Raw genomic sequence first — 16,905 nt, 5'->3', positions numbered from 1 at the left:
ACGGGAAAAATAAACATGGGCTTCACCCATTGTACTCATTTTGGGAATCGAACCAGCCCCCGTCGGGATTGCAAGCACTTTCAGGCGTGTAGCAAGCCAATGTTTTCGTGTAAGCCCGATAGGTTGCAAAGCTTTATACTTAGATAGTATTGATGGCTTGCCCAACCTTTTTAGCAAGAATCATGTATAAGCCCGGGCTTTTCTTCATAATGGTAACTACGCCCCTGACTTTAAGCACTGGGTTACCTCGCCGCCCCTCGTGTGAACCCTTGCATGAATATCATAAGTGACCCAGTTTTTGCTTGATTCCGGATCCACTGCTGGAGTTGACCTTTTCGCTGTAGACATGTAAACTTTGACGCCGATCTTATCCTATCTTATCTTACTCGGGTTAGGACAAACCGCTGAGGCTTTTACCATCCACGTGTAGAACTTATCTCTGTGGAGGACATCAGCTGGCACTAAAGGCTTAAAAATGACTGGAAGCCTGCTCCTAATTATCGCGGCATTGTTAAGTAAGTGGTTTATCTACTTTTTTAATAGAATGTTCACGATGACATTTGCCTTTTTTATATTTTCAGGTCATTTTCACCTGAATAAGATAAAATACTGTGATCAGTATGATCAGCATAATTTTTCATATTAACGTGTCACTGGATTTTTCATTGGTCAAAACACTGCATGAATATTTTAGTTCGTTTTAGAGCAATGTTTTTATATCCATATTTTTATACCCAGATACCATCCACGCTGCGAGTGTACCGACCAAACACGGTATGTGTATGATAAAACTACATGTCTTTCCCTTACTACTCGTGGGAGACCGGTGAAGATCCAGGTTAGAATTGGTCTTCAGCAAACCCAACCCATGCTTGTCGTAAGAGGCGACTAACGGGATCGGGTGGTCAGGCTCGCTGACTTGGTTGACACATGTCATCATATCCAATTGCGTAGATTGATGCTCATGCTGTTGATCACTGGATTGTCTGGTCCAGACTCTATTATTTAATACAGACCGCCGCCACACAGCTGCAATATTGCTAAGTGCGGTGTGACACAACAAACAAACCAACTCCTATTTGTGGGGTGTAATCTTCACAGAGTCAGTACACAGGGCTGGGACGAGTAAACCGGATACCCGGATGGGTGGCTAATGAGTTGGACCCGGTCTACCCGTTATGATCATGTGGTCAACAGATTAAACAATGTAATACGTTATTCTTTCATGATTAAAAGGCTGTATTGTATTTGAAGATTTAGACATAATTACAGTCAATTCTTTTGAATATAATACATGGTTAAGATATTAAAAACTCGAAATTTTAGCCTCCGAGCTGAAGAATATATTGCCATTTCTTACAAATTTGATGTCAGGAATTACGATAAAGGGTATCCGGGTAGGGTCGGGAATGGGATGCCCGGGTAGAAAATGTGGACACGTCTCAGCCCTAACAGTTACCCATTGTTATCGTAAGCGCCGATTATTATAAATGGCCACTGGCATAGCATTACCACAATAACACAGCAATGAAAAATATCCTTATACACTATGACTGTTTAAGATTTCAAATACCAAATTGTGATAACCCCAAAACTCCTTTATTGTTATATATCTGCACAGTTTTCAAGTTATGTGTTATCTTTGCAAAGGCAAAAATATTACATAACCTACATGCACGGTTTTTCAATAAAAGCGACTTCTCGATATGTGGTTAAGGAGTAAATCTCGTACATCCTTTACTATGTAAAGAAAAATGAATATCGGTGGTTACAAATGCATTTTGAATTTCAACGGAAAATTAATATCAATGAAATTCACCTTAAAGAAATTATTTTTAGCGCAAAAGGCAAATTGTTTTCACCGAATAAGAAAAGAAGCAATGATATGTAGCCCTCTGACATCTTTTGGCCAAATATACGTTCATTAGCCATAGGACACTTATCTATATTAAACAACAGTGGAAGAAATGAAAGGTGGAATAATAATGGTTTTAAAGTGAGTCAGTGAGTTTAGTTTTACGCCGCTTTTAGCAATATTCCAGCAATATCACGGCGGGGAACACATGTTTTTGAAGACACTTCGGACCGAGATAGTATTTTTCTGATTGTAGAATAGTTACCATACTATCTGCAATGTGAGGGAGCTTGTGGTGTGTGATATACAGGATTACCGGTGAAACAATCTGAGATATACCAAATAAAGAGATTTAATTCTATAATTCTAAGTGTGATACTCTACTTGTTTTACTGTCCTTTGACGACAGGTTATATAGCATGTACGTATTACTTATCAACATCAAATTTGTTCTCGTCACGATATGGCTGAAATATTGCCGATGTGACGTTAAGCATTACCTCACTCACTCAAATAAATGAAATGCCATATAGATACTAAATGCCATATTTGAACAAAAACGTATTAACTACATGTGTTTCAATTTCTCACATTAAAGTTAGTCGCATTCGACCTGCTCTTGATTCACATATTGACATGTTAAATACGCATCGGGTGTAGGTAAACACGGGAGGAGAAAACATAAGAATGAGTGAGTGATTGAGTTTGGTTTTACGCCGCTTTTAGCAATATTCCAGCAATATCACGGCGGGGGACACCAGAAATGAGCTTCACACAATATACCCATGTGGGGATTCGAACCAGGGTCTTCGGCGTGACGAGCGAACGCTTTAACCACTACGCTACCTCACCGCCCTCAGAAAACATAAGAAGTAGTTACACAGAGATGGGCGTATTGTGAAAAACATCATAGCAATTTATAAAAACAAATGAGAAAAACGTTTTTCAAGGAAAGACAAGATTGTATGTTTGACAGACTATACAAGTCTTTTTATAATCCGTCTTTGTCATTAGGTCCACCTGTCCGTGTCCCAACGGTTGCCGCTGGTAGCACCGGTGAGCATACAGTTTATCATGCCTATATAATCCGTCCTTGTCATTAATTCCAACTGTCTCTACCCCAAAAGTTGCCGCTGGGAGCACAGCATACAGCATACAATTTATCATGACATTATAATCCGTCCTTATCTCTAGGTCTCCCTGTCCCAACGGTTGCCGCTGGAAGCACAGGTGAGCATACAATTTATCATGCCATTATAATCCGTCCTTGTCATTAGGTCCACCTGTACCTGTACCAACGGTTGCCGCTGGAAGCACAGGTGAGCATACAATTTATCATGTCTATATAATCCGCCTTTGTTATTAGATCCAACTGTCTCTGCCCCAACAGTTGCCGCTGGGAGCACAGCATACAGTTTATCATATCTATATAATCCCTCCTTGTCATTAGGTCCACCTCTCCGTGTCCCAACGGTTGCCGCTGGAAGCACAGGTGAGCATACAATTTATCATGCCATTATAATTCGTCCTTATCTCTAGGTCTCCCTGTCCCTACGGTTGCCGCTGGAAGCACAGGTGAGCATACAATTTATCATGCCATTATAATTCGTCCTTGTCATTAGGTCAACCTGTACCTGAACCGACGGTTGCTGCTGGAAGCACAGGTGAGCATGCATAATCCGTCCTTGTCTTTTTTCTCGCTGTATCACAATCCGTTCTTGTCATTAGGTCCACCTGTCCGTGTCCCAACGGTTGCCGCTGGAAGCACAGGTCAGCATATACAGTTTATCATGTCTATATAATCCACCCATGTCACTAGATCCAACTGTCCCTGACCCCCTTTGGATATCCAGGAGAGCATACGGTTAATCCTCCACTATGGGCGCTGGGGGGATTACACGTTTTCACATTAGGGCGAAGACCCGTATCGTTTCTCTGCTTTGGTACAACACCATTCTTAATGCTGGGATATATCCTGTAATATGCTACAGGCATTCTGAGACATTCTTACAATAGTTTATTCATTTGGCTAGTTATACTGAACTTTAGATTTTGGTATCGTGTTTTATCTTATCTGCTCCAGATTCCACTGTCGCAGCTTCATCTGTAGCAGTCGGGGACCCAAGTGAGTTGATCATACAGCATTACTGAAATAGTCATTTAGAAAACACGGTGGTATTTACTTCATCTATAAACTCAATCTTGATTAACCGTGTACAATGGATACTATACACTAATTATCTTCTAATGGATATTTCTATGAAATACTATTTTTATAAGAATACTATGATGAATTACTCTGTAGTAATGATACTAGTGATGAAATGCCTTGTAATAGAGATACTATTGATGATTTTCCTTGCAATAGGGATATTATTGATGAATTACCTCGTAATAGGGATACTATTGATGAATTACCTTGTAATGGGGATACTAGTGATGAAATGCCTTGTAATAGAGATACTATTGATGATTTTCCTTGTAATAGGGATATTGTTGATAAATTACCCTGTAATAGGGGATACTATTGATGAATTACCTTGTAATGGGGATACTATTGATGAAATGCCTTGTAATAGAGATACTATTGATGAATTACCTTGCAATAGGGATATTATTGATGAATTACCTTGTAATAGGGATACTATTGATGAAATGCCTTGTAATAGAGATACTATTGATGACTTTCCTTGCAATAGGGATATTATTGATGAATTACCTCATAATAGGGATACTATTGATGAATTACCTTGTAATGGGGATACTAGTGATGAAATGCCTTGTAATAGAGATACTATTGATGATTTTCCTTGCAATAGGGATAATATTGATGAATTACCTCGTAATAGGGATACTATTGATGAATTAACTTGTAATGGGGATACTAGTGATGAAATGCCTTGTAATAGAGATACTATTTATGATTTTCCTTGCAATAGGGATATTATTGATGAATTACCTCGTAATAGGGATACTTTTGATGAATTACCTTGTAATAGGGATACTATTGATGAAATGCCTTGTAATAGAGATACTGTTGATGAATTACCTCGTAATAGGGATACTATTGATGAATTACCTTGTAATTGGGATACTGTTGATGAATTACCTTGTAATGGTGATACTATTGATGAATTGCCTTGTAATAGGGATACTATTGATGAATTACCTTGTAATGGGGATACTATTGATGAAATGCCTTGTAATAGAGATACTATTGATGAATTACCTTGCAATAGAGATACTATTGATGAATTATCTTGCAATAGGGATACTATTGATGAATTACCTTGCAATAGGGATACTATTGATGAATTACCTTGTAATAGGGATACTATTGATGGAATGCCTTGTAATAGGGATACTATTGATGAAATGCCTTGTAATAGAGATACTGTTGATGAATTACCTTGTAATGGGGATACTATTGATGAATTACCTTATACTAGGGATACTATTGATGAATTAGCTTGTAATGGGGATACTACTGATTAAATTGCCTTGTAATAGAGATGCTATTTGTGAATTACCTTATAATTGGGATACTTTTGATGAATTACCTTGTAATAGGGATACTATTGATGAATTACCTTGCAATAGGGATACCATTGATGAATTACCTTGTAATAGGGATACTATTGATGAATTACCTTGTAATAGGGATACTATTGATGAATTACCTTGTAATAGGGATACTATTGATGAATTACCTTGTAATAGGGATACTATTGATGAATTACCTTGTAATAGGGGATACTATTGATGAATTACCTTGTAATGGGGATACTACTGATGAAATGCCTTGTAATAGAGATGCTATTGGTGAATTACCTTGTAATTGGGATTCTATTGATGAATAACCTTGTAATAGGGATACTATTGATGAAATGCCTTGTAATAGGGATACTATTGATGAAATGCCTTGTAATAGGGATACTATTGATGAATTACCTTGTAATAGGGATACTATTGATGAATTACCTTGTAATAGGGATACTATTGATGAAATGCCTTGTAATAGGGATACTGTTCCCTTCTGTTGCCGTACTGTTTCAACAATCACATGTGAGACCTTTATTTTAACTTGACATGTTCCTGGTATAGTCACTGTCGACGACTGGCTTCCTTGTGTTTACAGACTGCAAAGACAGCATCCCCAACTGCGACTCCTACAGCCATGCGTCCTGTACTGGCCCCTACGAGTCGTGGGCTAAGTCCCACTGTCAAGCCTTCTGTGGCTTCTGTATACGTGAGTGCACTATTTCTAGAATAGAACATACGTGTAGTGCATATTGCAATAGAACATACGTGTAGTGCGTATTGCAATAGTTCTGCATGCGTGAATGTACTATCGTAACTATAGTCCGTTTGGCTCAAAAGCGGACCCGATGAATTGCAATCTAACTCGAAAACTACTAAACATATAATACTCAATGAAAACTGATCATAATCGAAACATCAGACCAACTCGCAGAATTTATGTCCTAAAAATAAAAAGTTGTTTAACAAACTATCATTAAAAGTTTGACAAAGTTCACTATTTGTTACGAGGGAGGGCTGCAAAGAGAGGAACAGCCAGGTGTACGCAGGCACGTGCACAAGTGCGGACAAAGCTATTGAATCATTTACCTGTGCTGTTCTGTCTCCAACTTTCTCGCGCACCTGCAGCTGGCTGTTCCTCTCTTTGCATCTAGTATTATATGTTTAGTAGTTTTCGAGTTAGATTGCAATTCATCGGTCCGATTTTGAGCCAAACGGACTATAGTAACTAGTATCATAAAACATTGTTAAGGTGACTGCTCTGTTTCTGTCAGCTTATAGAGCCTATTGTGTTAATAGTGAACTATTCCATTCGTTTGTAGTGCCTAACCTAACTGAAAACTTTAGTACAGATTTATACGACTGGTGTGATGCGTCTTTTCACGTGCATATAACACGTTACTATCTATACCTGTTGTAATACACAGTATATGAGTATAAAAATGTACTTTCAGCTGAGATGCATTTTTAACATAAGCACAAAACTGAAACCATATTTCGACCTTCAAAAATTGTAAGCACATTGTGAAAACATCAAGCAGCATTTATTGATGACTTTACCAATGTGCCATCTTCATTACATCCTCAGCCATCACCTCCCCGTTTGTGTGTGCCGACAAGGTGCGCTGCAAGGAGTATGGCGCCGACCTCTGCTCCAACCCCGACTACGTGGGCTTCGTGGAGAAGAACTGCGTCAAGTACTGCCACCTGTGTCCAGGTAACGCTCAAATAGCACCCTGAGTACTGCCACCTGTGTCCAGGTAACGCTCAAATAGCACCCTGAGTACTGCCACCTGTGTCCAGGTAACGCTAAAATAGCACCCTGAGTACTGCCACCTGTATCCAGGTAACGCTCAAATAGCACCCTGAGTACTGCCACCTGTGTCCAGGTAACGCTCAAATAGCACCCTGAGTACTGCCACCTGTGTCCTGGTAACGCTCAAATAGCACCCTGAGTACTGCCACCTGTGTCCAGGTAACGCTCAAATAGCGCTGACTTCAAGGCTTCTTTGAATAGACATTCAGATCATTATACATAACGGGAAAGTAAAATATACGTCATTTTGCTTGATGGAAAGAATACTTAAGAAATATTGTCGCTAACGAAAATGAAAGGTTAACGGAATTCGAAACAGGTTACAGGCTAGGCTTTAAGTATGAAACTCTAAATGGAATATGTTCATGGCACATTACATTGCAACCATGTTTCAGTGAGTGAGTGAGTTTAGGTTTACGCCGCACTCACCAATATTCCAGCTATATGGCGGCGGTCTGTAAATAATCGAGTCTGGACCAGATAATCCAGTGATCAACAGCATGAGCATCGACCTGCGCAATTGGGAACCGATGACATGTGTCAACCAAGCCAGCGAGCCTGACCACCCGATCCCGTTAGTCGCCTCTTACGACACGCATGGGTTACTGAAGGTTCATTCTAACCCGGACCTTCACGGGTAACCATGTTTCAAGTTCATAGTGTAAAACATGTTTTTTTACACACGATCCTCAATGCCTTCATCATCATGTATAGTCTTTTCTTAAGATCAGTTAGAAACTATATAATAAATACAACCTTTACAATGTATATTTGTCAAATAACATATAACATATATCCAATATGGGACTCATCATAAATATTATATATGAATAATTTAAGTTTCTTAGTCTAATAATATTCATTTCAATATTGCTAAAAGCGGCAGAAAACTAAACTCACCGACGTATCCCATGTTGCAGGAGATGTCACCACCACGCCGATTCCTAAAACAGGTGAGCACAACCGATGTCTTTCTGATGGACGTCGACACCCACAGTAACGTCTGAACTACGTCAGCGAGGATGGATGTGGCGAATTATCGCCTCTTCAGAACCACCTGTTACCTGGAAACTAACGTCATTGTTCATGGAGAACATTCGATATAACGAATATATGATTATACAGACCACAGTGGTCGTAATATCAGTTAACTGTAAATGTATCCCATATAGTTATGATGTTGCTCTCATCTGCTTTATCTGCTTGTTTTTGTACGATCACTTGATTGTCTGGCCGCTGTCGCATGGCAGGAGTGCTGCTGGGCAGCGTCAGGCGAAAACTACTAGGCAAATTTTCTAGATAGTGGGTGCTAGCGGTAGGGAAGGACCAGGCTAGCTATTCTCGAACCGTTCGTAGCCTTACGAACTTCTTAAGCCCATTCTTAACACATTGGCTACGATCAAAGTTAAGAATTCTTAAGGCTACGAACGTTTCGAGAATAAGGGCCCTGCTTAGCCTTAACGAACACCTGGGTGCCGTTCCACAAAGCGATCGTAGCGCTAAGGTGATCGTAACTCCCATACTTTAACATAGACTTACGACAGTCGTAGCGCTACGATCGCTTTGTGAAACGGACCCCTGGAGTCATCAGTGGTTTTCAGTGATCCATTCAAATGCATGTAAATATATGCCCTCACAGGATGTTTCGACGACTTTGAGCGGTGTGACGAGTTTGGCAAGGGCACCTGTACAAAGTACCCCAACTGGTCGCAACTCTACTGCTCCAAATACTGTGGCATCTGTAAGACCACGGGCGAGACAGATGGTTGGTTGATTTAGTTCATCGTCGGAGCTAAAAGACTCCATTGCCTAATACTTAATGTACTAAAATATGTAAGCGTACAAAGGGCCTCGCAGTTTAATACTAATACATTTATTGAAGTGTAGTGAAGTGTACACTTATTGTGCCATTGCAATAGCACCAGATTGCAATAGCACCTGATTGTTTGTCATTTATAACATTCAGCATCTCCCCCCTTAATAGTACTGCATTGTTCAAAAGCAAGATCTCATTGAATACAGGCTTTCGACGCTCGAGCTAGGAAGATGTTGACTTATGAAAAGTCTTAGAACTAAAAACTATTAAATTCTCTGATTAGTCATGAAAAAACAAACTCGGGAATCTAATGTAATTAAGACATAAATAGCTAAATAACATTATACTGAATATCCTTTCTAACTTAGCTAAAGACTAAGTTATGTAAAGATCACCGATAAAGTCGTCACTCTCATAATGCTTTATAGAATATGTAGGTGTGTGGTAATGCCTGTTTCAGGTGTGACGGTTGCCGTGACAACTGCGCCAGCTTCCACTACAGTTCAAGGTATCAGTCTTGGACCATGTACAGGTTTAATCTCTTTGTGAGTGAGTGAGTGAGTGAGTGAGTAAGTCGTAGATCGACAAACATGGGTCAGAGACGTTTACTTATCCATTACTGATGAAACCCAAAGGCACAGAAAATATTATGACATTTCAAGGATCATAACCCTGTTTAATTTGATATTCGAACCCACGATCAACAAATTCTGGAAAGGTGTGTGATAGTTAGCTGTTGCTATGTAACAAGTGCGTTCTCTTCCACCGTCAGATCTTGATTGTTTTGACCGGAGGGACTGTTCAGGCTACGACATCAAGACATCTTGTTGTGGCTCCTACGAGGCTTTTTCCAGATACAACTGTGCCAGACACTGCCGATTCTGTGGTAATGTATCGCTATTCATAAGTTACAATAATTTCACAAAATTAAACACCAGAGCGAATGAGTTTAGTTTTACGCCGCACTCAGCAATATTTCAGATATATGGAGGCGGTCTGTAAATCATCGACTCTGGACCAGACAATCCAGTGATCAACAGCATGAGCATCGATCTACGCAATTGGGATTCAACCAAGTCAGCGAGCCTGACCACCCGATCCCGTTAGTCGCCTCTTACGACAAGCATGGGTTGCTGAAGATCAATTCTAACCCGGATCTTCACGGGTTTAAATACTAGAACACCATACAACTGTGTCTGACATTGATACATGCTCTAAGATTGCTATGTAGACAGACAGACTACTTCGTACGACAATACACGTGAAGATCAGGGTAGGATTTGGTCTTCAGCAACCCATGCTTATCCGTATATGACGAGTGACGGGTGGTCAGGCTCGCTGACTAGGCTGATACATGCTCATGGGGTCAATCAATGGCTTGTCTGTTCCAGACTCGATTATTTACATAGCTGGAAAATTGCTGAGGGTGATGTTAAACAACATGCAACAGTTCGCACGACAGATATAGGGCCTACGTTCCAGATTGAACCTAACTTACAGTAGTTCCAAATAGTGTAGTAATGGTAACATTGATGTAATACATAGTGTTACAGATCCTTGTGTAGTTCTCACGACAGCCATATCTGATACACATGTAAGTAACGTGGAAAAACAGAAATATAGCTAATTTAACAATACATATTGCTATAAGTTCAATGTAGCTGTAACATGTAGATACATGTTTCAGTACAGGTAATTTTTATATGTACTATTTCATATAATGTGTGTCATGGTTAGGTCTGTCACACTGGGATGTGATCTACATTACTATTTTCTGCGCTAGGCCATCTATCATATTTTGCTGATATAGAAAACACTTCTGAAGAACTTCGCTAGTTTCTTTAACAAGAAGTCAACTATAATATTCACAATAATGTTTCCGTTTTCCATGCCCAGATCAATCATATGTTTTATGATATCAGCCCCTAAGGTGACCCCCGCCCCTCTCTGCACGGACACTGACCCCTTATGCAACAGCTACAACTCCGACATGTGCACCAACCCCGAGTACGACGGCTTCGCCCATCAACACTGCGCGGGATATTGCAAGATTTGCGAGCGTGAGTAATCTGGAACGCCAACTTAATACAACTACTACAGATTGAGTGAGTGAGTAAAGTTTTACGCCGCGTTTAGCAACATTACAGCAATATCACGGCGGTGGACACCGACCATATCCCATGTGGGGAATCGAACCCGGTCTTCAGCGTGTTGAACGAAGGCTTTAATACCTAGGCTACACCACTGTACCTGTTGAATAATGGTCATCTCAAACTGTATAGAATAACGAACAAGGGGCCATAATCATCGTTTTTCAAAATCTTTCAAACTTTTTGTTTGATTGCGGTGAACAAAACGGTGAGGATTTAACCTTGGCATATCAGGGCTACAGCACACCACCCTTCCACCACTGGGCTGATCCACTGGGTTGCCCATTCAAATACTGATATCAATGCCATTATAGTTAATTGATTGAAGTCTACTTAAAGGTTGAATATATAAAATATCAGCAAACAACTTAAGCCCCAGATCACTGCTTGCAGGCCCGGTGTACCTACCTGAATGCGCCAGGGGAAACACAACCACAGGCTCAGGTAAGTGCAGACCAAAAGAAAGTATTCACTTGAAAATTAGATTTGATTAAGAATTACAACCGTTGAAAAAAACGTTACTAGGCTGAAATCAATCTTCGAAACAAACAGAAATTCCTAAACACGAGAAATAAACATTTCTTAAATTATAAAACAAAATATTATGGACGTTTGCCCCTTCGTGCATGACATTCACCTGACGAAGGGGCAAGGAATCGCCCAGAAACGTTCTGTATACAATAAAGAAGAAGTTGACATCCATAATATTTTGTCTTATACTTGAATACCAACTTATATATGCCTCTCAAGAACTTCATTTCTTAAATGTTTAATTTTTAAACACGATCTCACAATGTGGCATTTCTTTTGTCGGTGTTGTAATCTAAGTTGATATAAGTATAATATGCATGGCTTATGCGCAGTTATAAGTAATCTCGAGCAAATCGACACCATGACAATCAGACACTTGGCCTATGGATACAAGACACACGAGGAAAGAACATACCTAACCTCCACTATATTTCCCAATTACAGATGCGGAATAATACGTTTTAAATAATTTACGTTCACGGTTAAAGTAGTCCCAAATAAAATCAGTGCAGATCAACTATCAGCCCACCAAACTTTCTTTCTTGAGAACAAACAATCATCTACCTGTATGCTAGAGTATCAAACTCTGTATAGCCCATACAGAAACAATTCTGTATGGTGCACCTTGTATTATGGAATCCCAGATGGGACATTGTCGCTTTGTCAGACTGTCGCATTGTCACCCTTCTGTAAACTTTAAAATATTATTGGAATCGCGAAAATGCGACGAATGGCAAAACTGTCGCGTTGTAGCATTGCTGTGCTTCGGTCGATTTTGATACAATGTGCTTGTTTTGGTAAGGGCGACAATACCACAATACAACAAAGAGACAAAGTCATTTCTAGCATTCGGTACAGTATAAAACGCATAACATACTCATATGGGGGTCACTGATTTACCTTCACCTGTCTTTGTATGTCAGTTTCCGGTCAAACAGAGCCTCCGACGTCGCCACAGTCGACACCAACGACGACCCCAGCGCCCGGAACGAGTACGTATACAAAACCACGTTATTTTGCCCTGTGTCTCGAAGAGAAAGATCAGCCCACACTGTTTCCGTTGCATAGACCAATTATTCACAAGGAGCTAATGCAAGAAGAATCGTGTTTCATTGTTTTCCCACTTCGGGAATCCAATCCAGGTCTTTTAACATGAATCGTGTTTCTTTGTTTTCCCACTTCGGGAATCCAATCCAGGTCTTTTAACATGAATCGTGTTTCATTGTTTTCCCACTTCGGGAATCCATTCCAGGTCTTTTAACATGAATCGTGTTTCATTGTTTTCCCACTTCGGGAATCCAATCCAGGTCTTTTAACATGACTCTCCCCACTTTGATCCAGCTATAAGGAGTGAGTGAGTGAGTGAGTATGGCTTTACACCGCTTTCAGCAATATTCCAGCGATATCACAGCGGGGGACGCCAGAAATGGCAGGCTATAAGGGTATTTATAATGACAATGACAATGACAATACTTTATTACCCGTGAGGGAATTCTTGTGTAAAGTACAGAGCTCAAACATTGATAAAATGATTAAACTATTTTCATACAATAAATAACACACATAAAACATGCTAACAAGGTAAGACAAACACTAGGAATCATTTAAAAGATAAATACTGGCAGGAACAAAGGATTTCATGGCACGATTGGATTTAAAATGGGGTAAATTATAACGGCGCCCAGAAGGCAGTAATATATATTCATAGTAGATGGGATGATCTGGATCAGATATAATCTTACGGGCTGACTTGAGAACTCTTTCTTCATATATTTCATTTAGGTTAGCAAAAGATACACCTGCAATTTTACTGGCTAATAAAACTATTCTGGTAAGACGGTTTCTGTTTTTAAGGGACAAGGTTCCATACAAGCATTGTACACAAAAAGCCAGAAAAGTGGAGACTGCACTGCTCTTGTCCAATGATTTGAATAAACATTGTTGTGAAGAACCCACCTACGCAATGGAGGTATCAGGCAACATGTTTAGATTTAGTCTGTGTGTACGGGAGTGTGGGTAATCACCCGTGTAAAGGTCGTAACGGTACTTCTATTATGTATCAGGATGCTCCCAGGACGGGAAGTTCTACAGTCAGGGTGATAGTTGGTACACCGTAGACTGCTACAAGAGCTGCTCCTGTGTCGACCCGAAAACCAACGACATACAATGTGGACCCCTCAGGTGAGAAGGAGGTTTTTACGCTGGTGTCTTAACGCTGGGTGAGCTTTAGTTCCATGACTCGTCCGTCCCACAGTTATCAAGTGTCCAGGAGACGCCAAGTCGGCCGCCTGTGTGATGTTCTACGAAGTTCCTAATCAAGTTTAAAATGAAGTCGCTTGAACTATGGTGGCCGAGAGGGGACATCACTTTTCTCCCTCAGTTATGGCCGCGAGAGAAAGCGATAACTCGAGAGGAGAAAGCGACACTGAAAGCGAGAAAGGGATGTCTCTTGGCGGATCTGTTACAATCCCATACTACCGGGTACCCATCCGCCACTGGGTGACCTGACATTCGTTCCGTTTCCTCTTCCAGAATAAACCTAAAATCCTCAATACATTGTTCCAAAGCGTGTTCCCAACGTCGTTGTCCTATTTCTCTTGATAAATGTGGCAAAGCGTGGTATGTTTGAACGTTAATGCTCCCCGTAGATAAGGCACAGACACAGTGTGGCTAGTTGTTATTTCCCTGCCTGGCTCTGAGAGATAAAACAAGAACTGACCGACTCACACAGGGATATGTATCCAAGTGAGAGAGACACGTAAAACTAAGTCAGGGAGGGGAGGCATCTTACTGGGGTAACATTATACAAAGGACCCGGGCTAACTCACAGTCCTATGTCTTGTTTACGAGCCTACAACATGTTGTTGTATTTGCAGGTGCCCGAAGTGGGAGTCGAACTGCGAGGTTGTGCTGGTCCCAGGTGCCTGCTGCCCTATCCTCAGGTGTAACTACTTCAACACTATACACGGAGAGAGAACCCAAGATGGCCAAACATTGATAGGGAAATAGCGTGTATGTCATACCAGTAATAAACTGATGCATTGAACGATGCAGCTTGTTGTCAATGGACAATATACCACGTAAGAGTCGAATTAGCATTAAAGTTGTCTTATACGTTCTCTACATGATGATTTGTACAAAGTATTCAACATCGTGACAACTTGCGTTTTGTATATATAACCAACGTTTGGTTGCTGTTTAACGCCGCATATATATATATATAACATACTATATAATATAACGCCGCACTCCAGCTATATGGGGGTCGTATGTGAGTGCACGCGCACGCACGCACGCACACATACACATACATACAAGAGTTATCTTCCCTGATGTAGCAGACGGCTTCCTTTGTTGACATGGCAGATTTGGCAGCAGAAGAGAAAAGAAAGCTGGTTCTAGATGATTTTGAAAGGGATGTGTCTAATGCCAAAGACTTAGCTGGTAGACATGACATTCCTCTGTCTACAGTATACAGAACTTTGAAGAATATTCAGTCAGGAGTTGGGACTGAGCACAAGACAGGGGCAGGGAGGCCAAGGAAGTTCAGTACTACGGATCGCCGGCGACTTGGTCAGATTGTGAGTAGGGGACAATTGAAAAGCGTTGAGAATATCAGAAATGAGATGATTAATAGAGGAAGTTCTCAGGTATGTAATGAAACCCTTAGACAAGAATTACAAAGACTTAACTGGGTGAAAAAGCGTGGAATTCCTTCGCCATTGATGAAAGATGCACAAAAAGAAAGACGTTTAACTTGGTGAAGGGTTCGCGAAAATCAAGATTGGAATAATGTTTCCTTTTCTGATGAAAGTTCTACCAACGCCCAAAACATAGCCCGAAATTTACATGTTGGGTGGGATATCATCACGTGGACTGACGCTGTTGTGTATTGATACTGGAAATTTGACGAAGGAACGATATGTTGACATCTTAAATGGTTACCTCCTTCAAACTGCCCGAACACTGTATGAAGATAATTGGATTTTCCAGCATGATAACGACCCTAAAACACACTGCGGGCTAAACAAAACAGTGGTTGTCGGACGAAGTTTTAGACAGGCCCAGCTACAGCCCAGATCTTTACCCAATTGAGAATGTGTTGGGGCTAATGATGGAAAGAATAAACCCAAAAAGACTTAATATCATATATTGAGGATATCTAGAAATAGGTGGTCGAATATTGGAATACCCTGTCACACGATTTCCTACAAACTTTGATCGGTAGTGTACCTAGACGCATTGTATTGCAGGGCAAGGAGGTCTCACAACGTACTGAAAGACACTTAGACTGTAAGACAATCATATCTCAACATATTCATTTAAGTAAAACCACTACAGATTATATACTGAGTCAAAAAAGAAACTTCACATTCTTTCTTCAGGGCACAATAAAAGAACAAGAGATGGTAAGATGGTTAAATTGTTATTATTTCATTGCTGAGATCTGTCCTGCAAATTCTGAGGTTGGTTCCTAAGACCACGAAGCCTTCTCCCAAATGCATCCCAAACTTGCTCTATTGGATTAAGGTCAGGGGACCTCGATGGCCAGTCCATGACGTTGATTCCAGCGTTTAGAAGGAAATTTCGTGTCAACATCGCGGTATGCGGCCGAGCATTATCATGCTGGAACTGTAGACCTGGGCCATGAGCCGCCATGAAAGGAACGAGTTCAGGGGTGAGCACCTGGTCGCGGTAGGCAGCAGCTGTGAGGTTTCCACGGAAGACCAGAAGTCGGGAACGGTTGTTCCCACAGAAAGCACCCCACACCATGCAACTTCCGCCCCCGAATCTGTCGACTTCCTGTACACAACATTGGGCATACCGTTCACGACGTCGTATCCAGACTCTATGCCTGCCGTCCGCGAATCTGAGGGTAAACCTGGATTCATCGCTAACGACGACTCGATTCCAGTCTCTCTGGGTCCATCGGAGGTGACGTTGGGCCCACAGCAGACGTTGACGTTGATGAAACGGCGTCAATATTGGCCCACGATATGGACGTCGAGAATGGAGATTGGCAGCCCGCAACCGACTTCGAATGGTCTGTGAGGAAAGTCGACCTCTAAACATCTCAGCCCTGGTTCGTGTAGCCGCCAGAAATCTGCCACGTAGGTGACGTAGGACGATTTGACGGTCTTCTGCTCGTGACGTCACACGTGGACGACCCGACCTTGGGCGATCAGAAGTGGTGCCA

At 41.0% G+C, this 16,905-nt stretch overlaps 1 protein-coding gene across 12 annotated transcripts in view; it reads left to right on the top strand.

Moving 5' to 3' along the window:
• The first annotated feature begins 357 nt into the window (after positions 1 to 357).
• LOC124275653 overlaps positions 358 to 16,905 on the top strand; it is a 28,144-nt gene continuing 11,596 nt past the window's right edge. Inside the window, exons 1-19 of one of the 12 annotated variants that reach the window (XM_046711268.1) lie at positions 358 to 515; positions 739 to 774; positions 2,870 to 2,911; positions 3,050 to 3,085; positions 3,133 to 3,174; positions 3,306 to 3,347; positions 3,584 to 3,625; positions 3,939 to 3,980; positions 5,994 to 6,104; positions 6,984 to 7,112; positions 8,132 to 8,164; positions 8,851 to 8,976; positions 9,488 to 9,535; positions 9,800 to 9,913; positions 10,950 to 11,087; positions 11,571 to 11,621; positions 12,632 to 12,700; positions 13,772 to 13,889; positions 14,585 to 14,754. In XM_046711268.1, the coding sequence (XP_046567224.1) occupies positions 476 to 515; positions 739 to 774; positions 2,870 to 2,911; positions 3,050 to 3,085; positions 3,133 to 3,174; positions 3,306 to 3,347; positions 3,584 to 3,625; positions 3,939 to 3,980; positions 5,994 to 6,104; positions 6,984 to 7,112; positions 8,132 to 8,164; positions 8,851 to 8,976; positions 9,488 to 9,535; positions 9,800 to 9,913; positions 10,950 to 11,087; positions 11,571 to 11,621; positions 12,632 to 12,700; positions 13,772 to 13,889; positions 14,585 to 14,717 (1,392 nt within the window). In that variant the 5' untranslated portion in view covers positions 358 to 475 and the 3' untranslated portion in view covers positions 14,718 to 14,754. Of the gene's footprint in view, positions 516 to 738; positions 775 to 2,869; positions 2,912 to 3,049; positions 3,086 to 3,132; positions 3,175 to 3,305; positions 3,348 to 3,394; positions 3,431 to 3,583; positions 3,626 to 3,938; positions 3,981 to 5,993; positions 6,105 to 6,983; positions 7,113 to 8,131; positions 8,165 to 8,850; positions 8,977 to 9,487; positions 9,536 to 9,799; positions 9,914 to 10,949; positions 11,088 to 11,570; positions 11,622 to 12,631; positions 12,701 to 13,771; positions 13,890 to 14,584; positions 14,755 to 16,905 lie in introns of those variants that run through there. The other 11 variants (XM_046711266.1, XM_046711267.1, XM_046711270.1 and 8 more) reach the window with 11 other exon arrangements.

This window comes from Haliotis rubra, unplaced genomic scaffold, assembly GCF_003918875.1.
Source record: "Haliotis rubra isolate DU_JTF1 unplaced genomic scaffold, ASM391887v1 Scf200, whole genome shotgun sequence".
Taxonomy (NCBI): Eukaryota; Metazoa; Mollusca; class Gastropoda; order Lepetellida; family Haliotidae; genus Haliotis; species Haliotis rubra.
The sequence above is the reverse complement of the archived record's forward strand: the minus strand, read 5'-3'. Positions and strand labels throughout refer to the sequence as shown.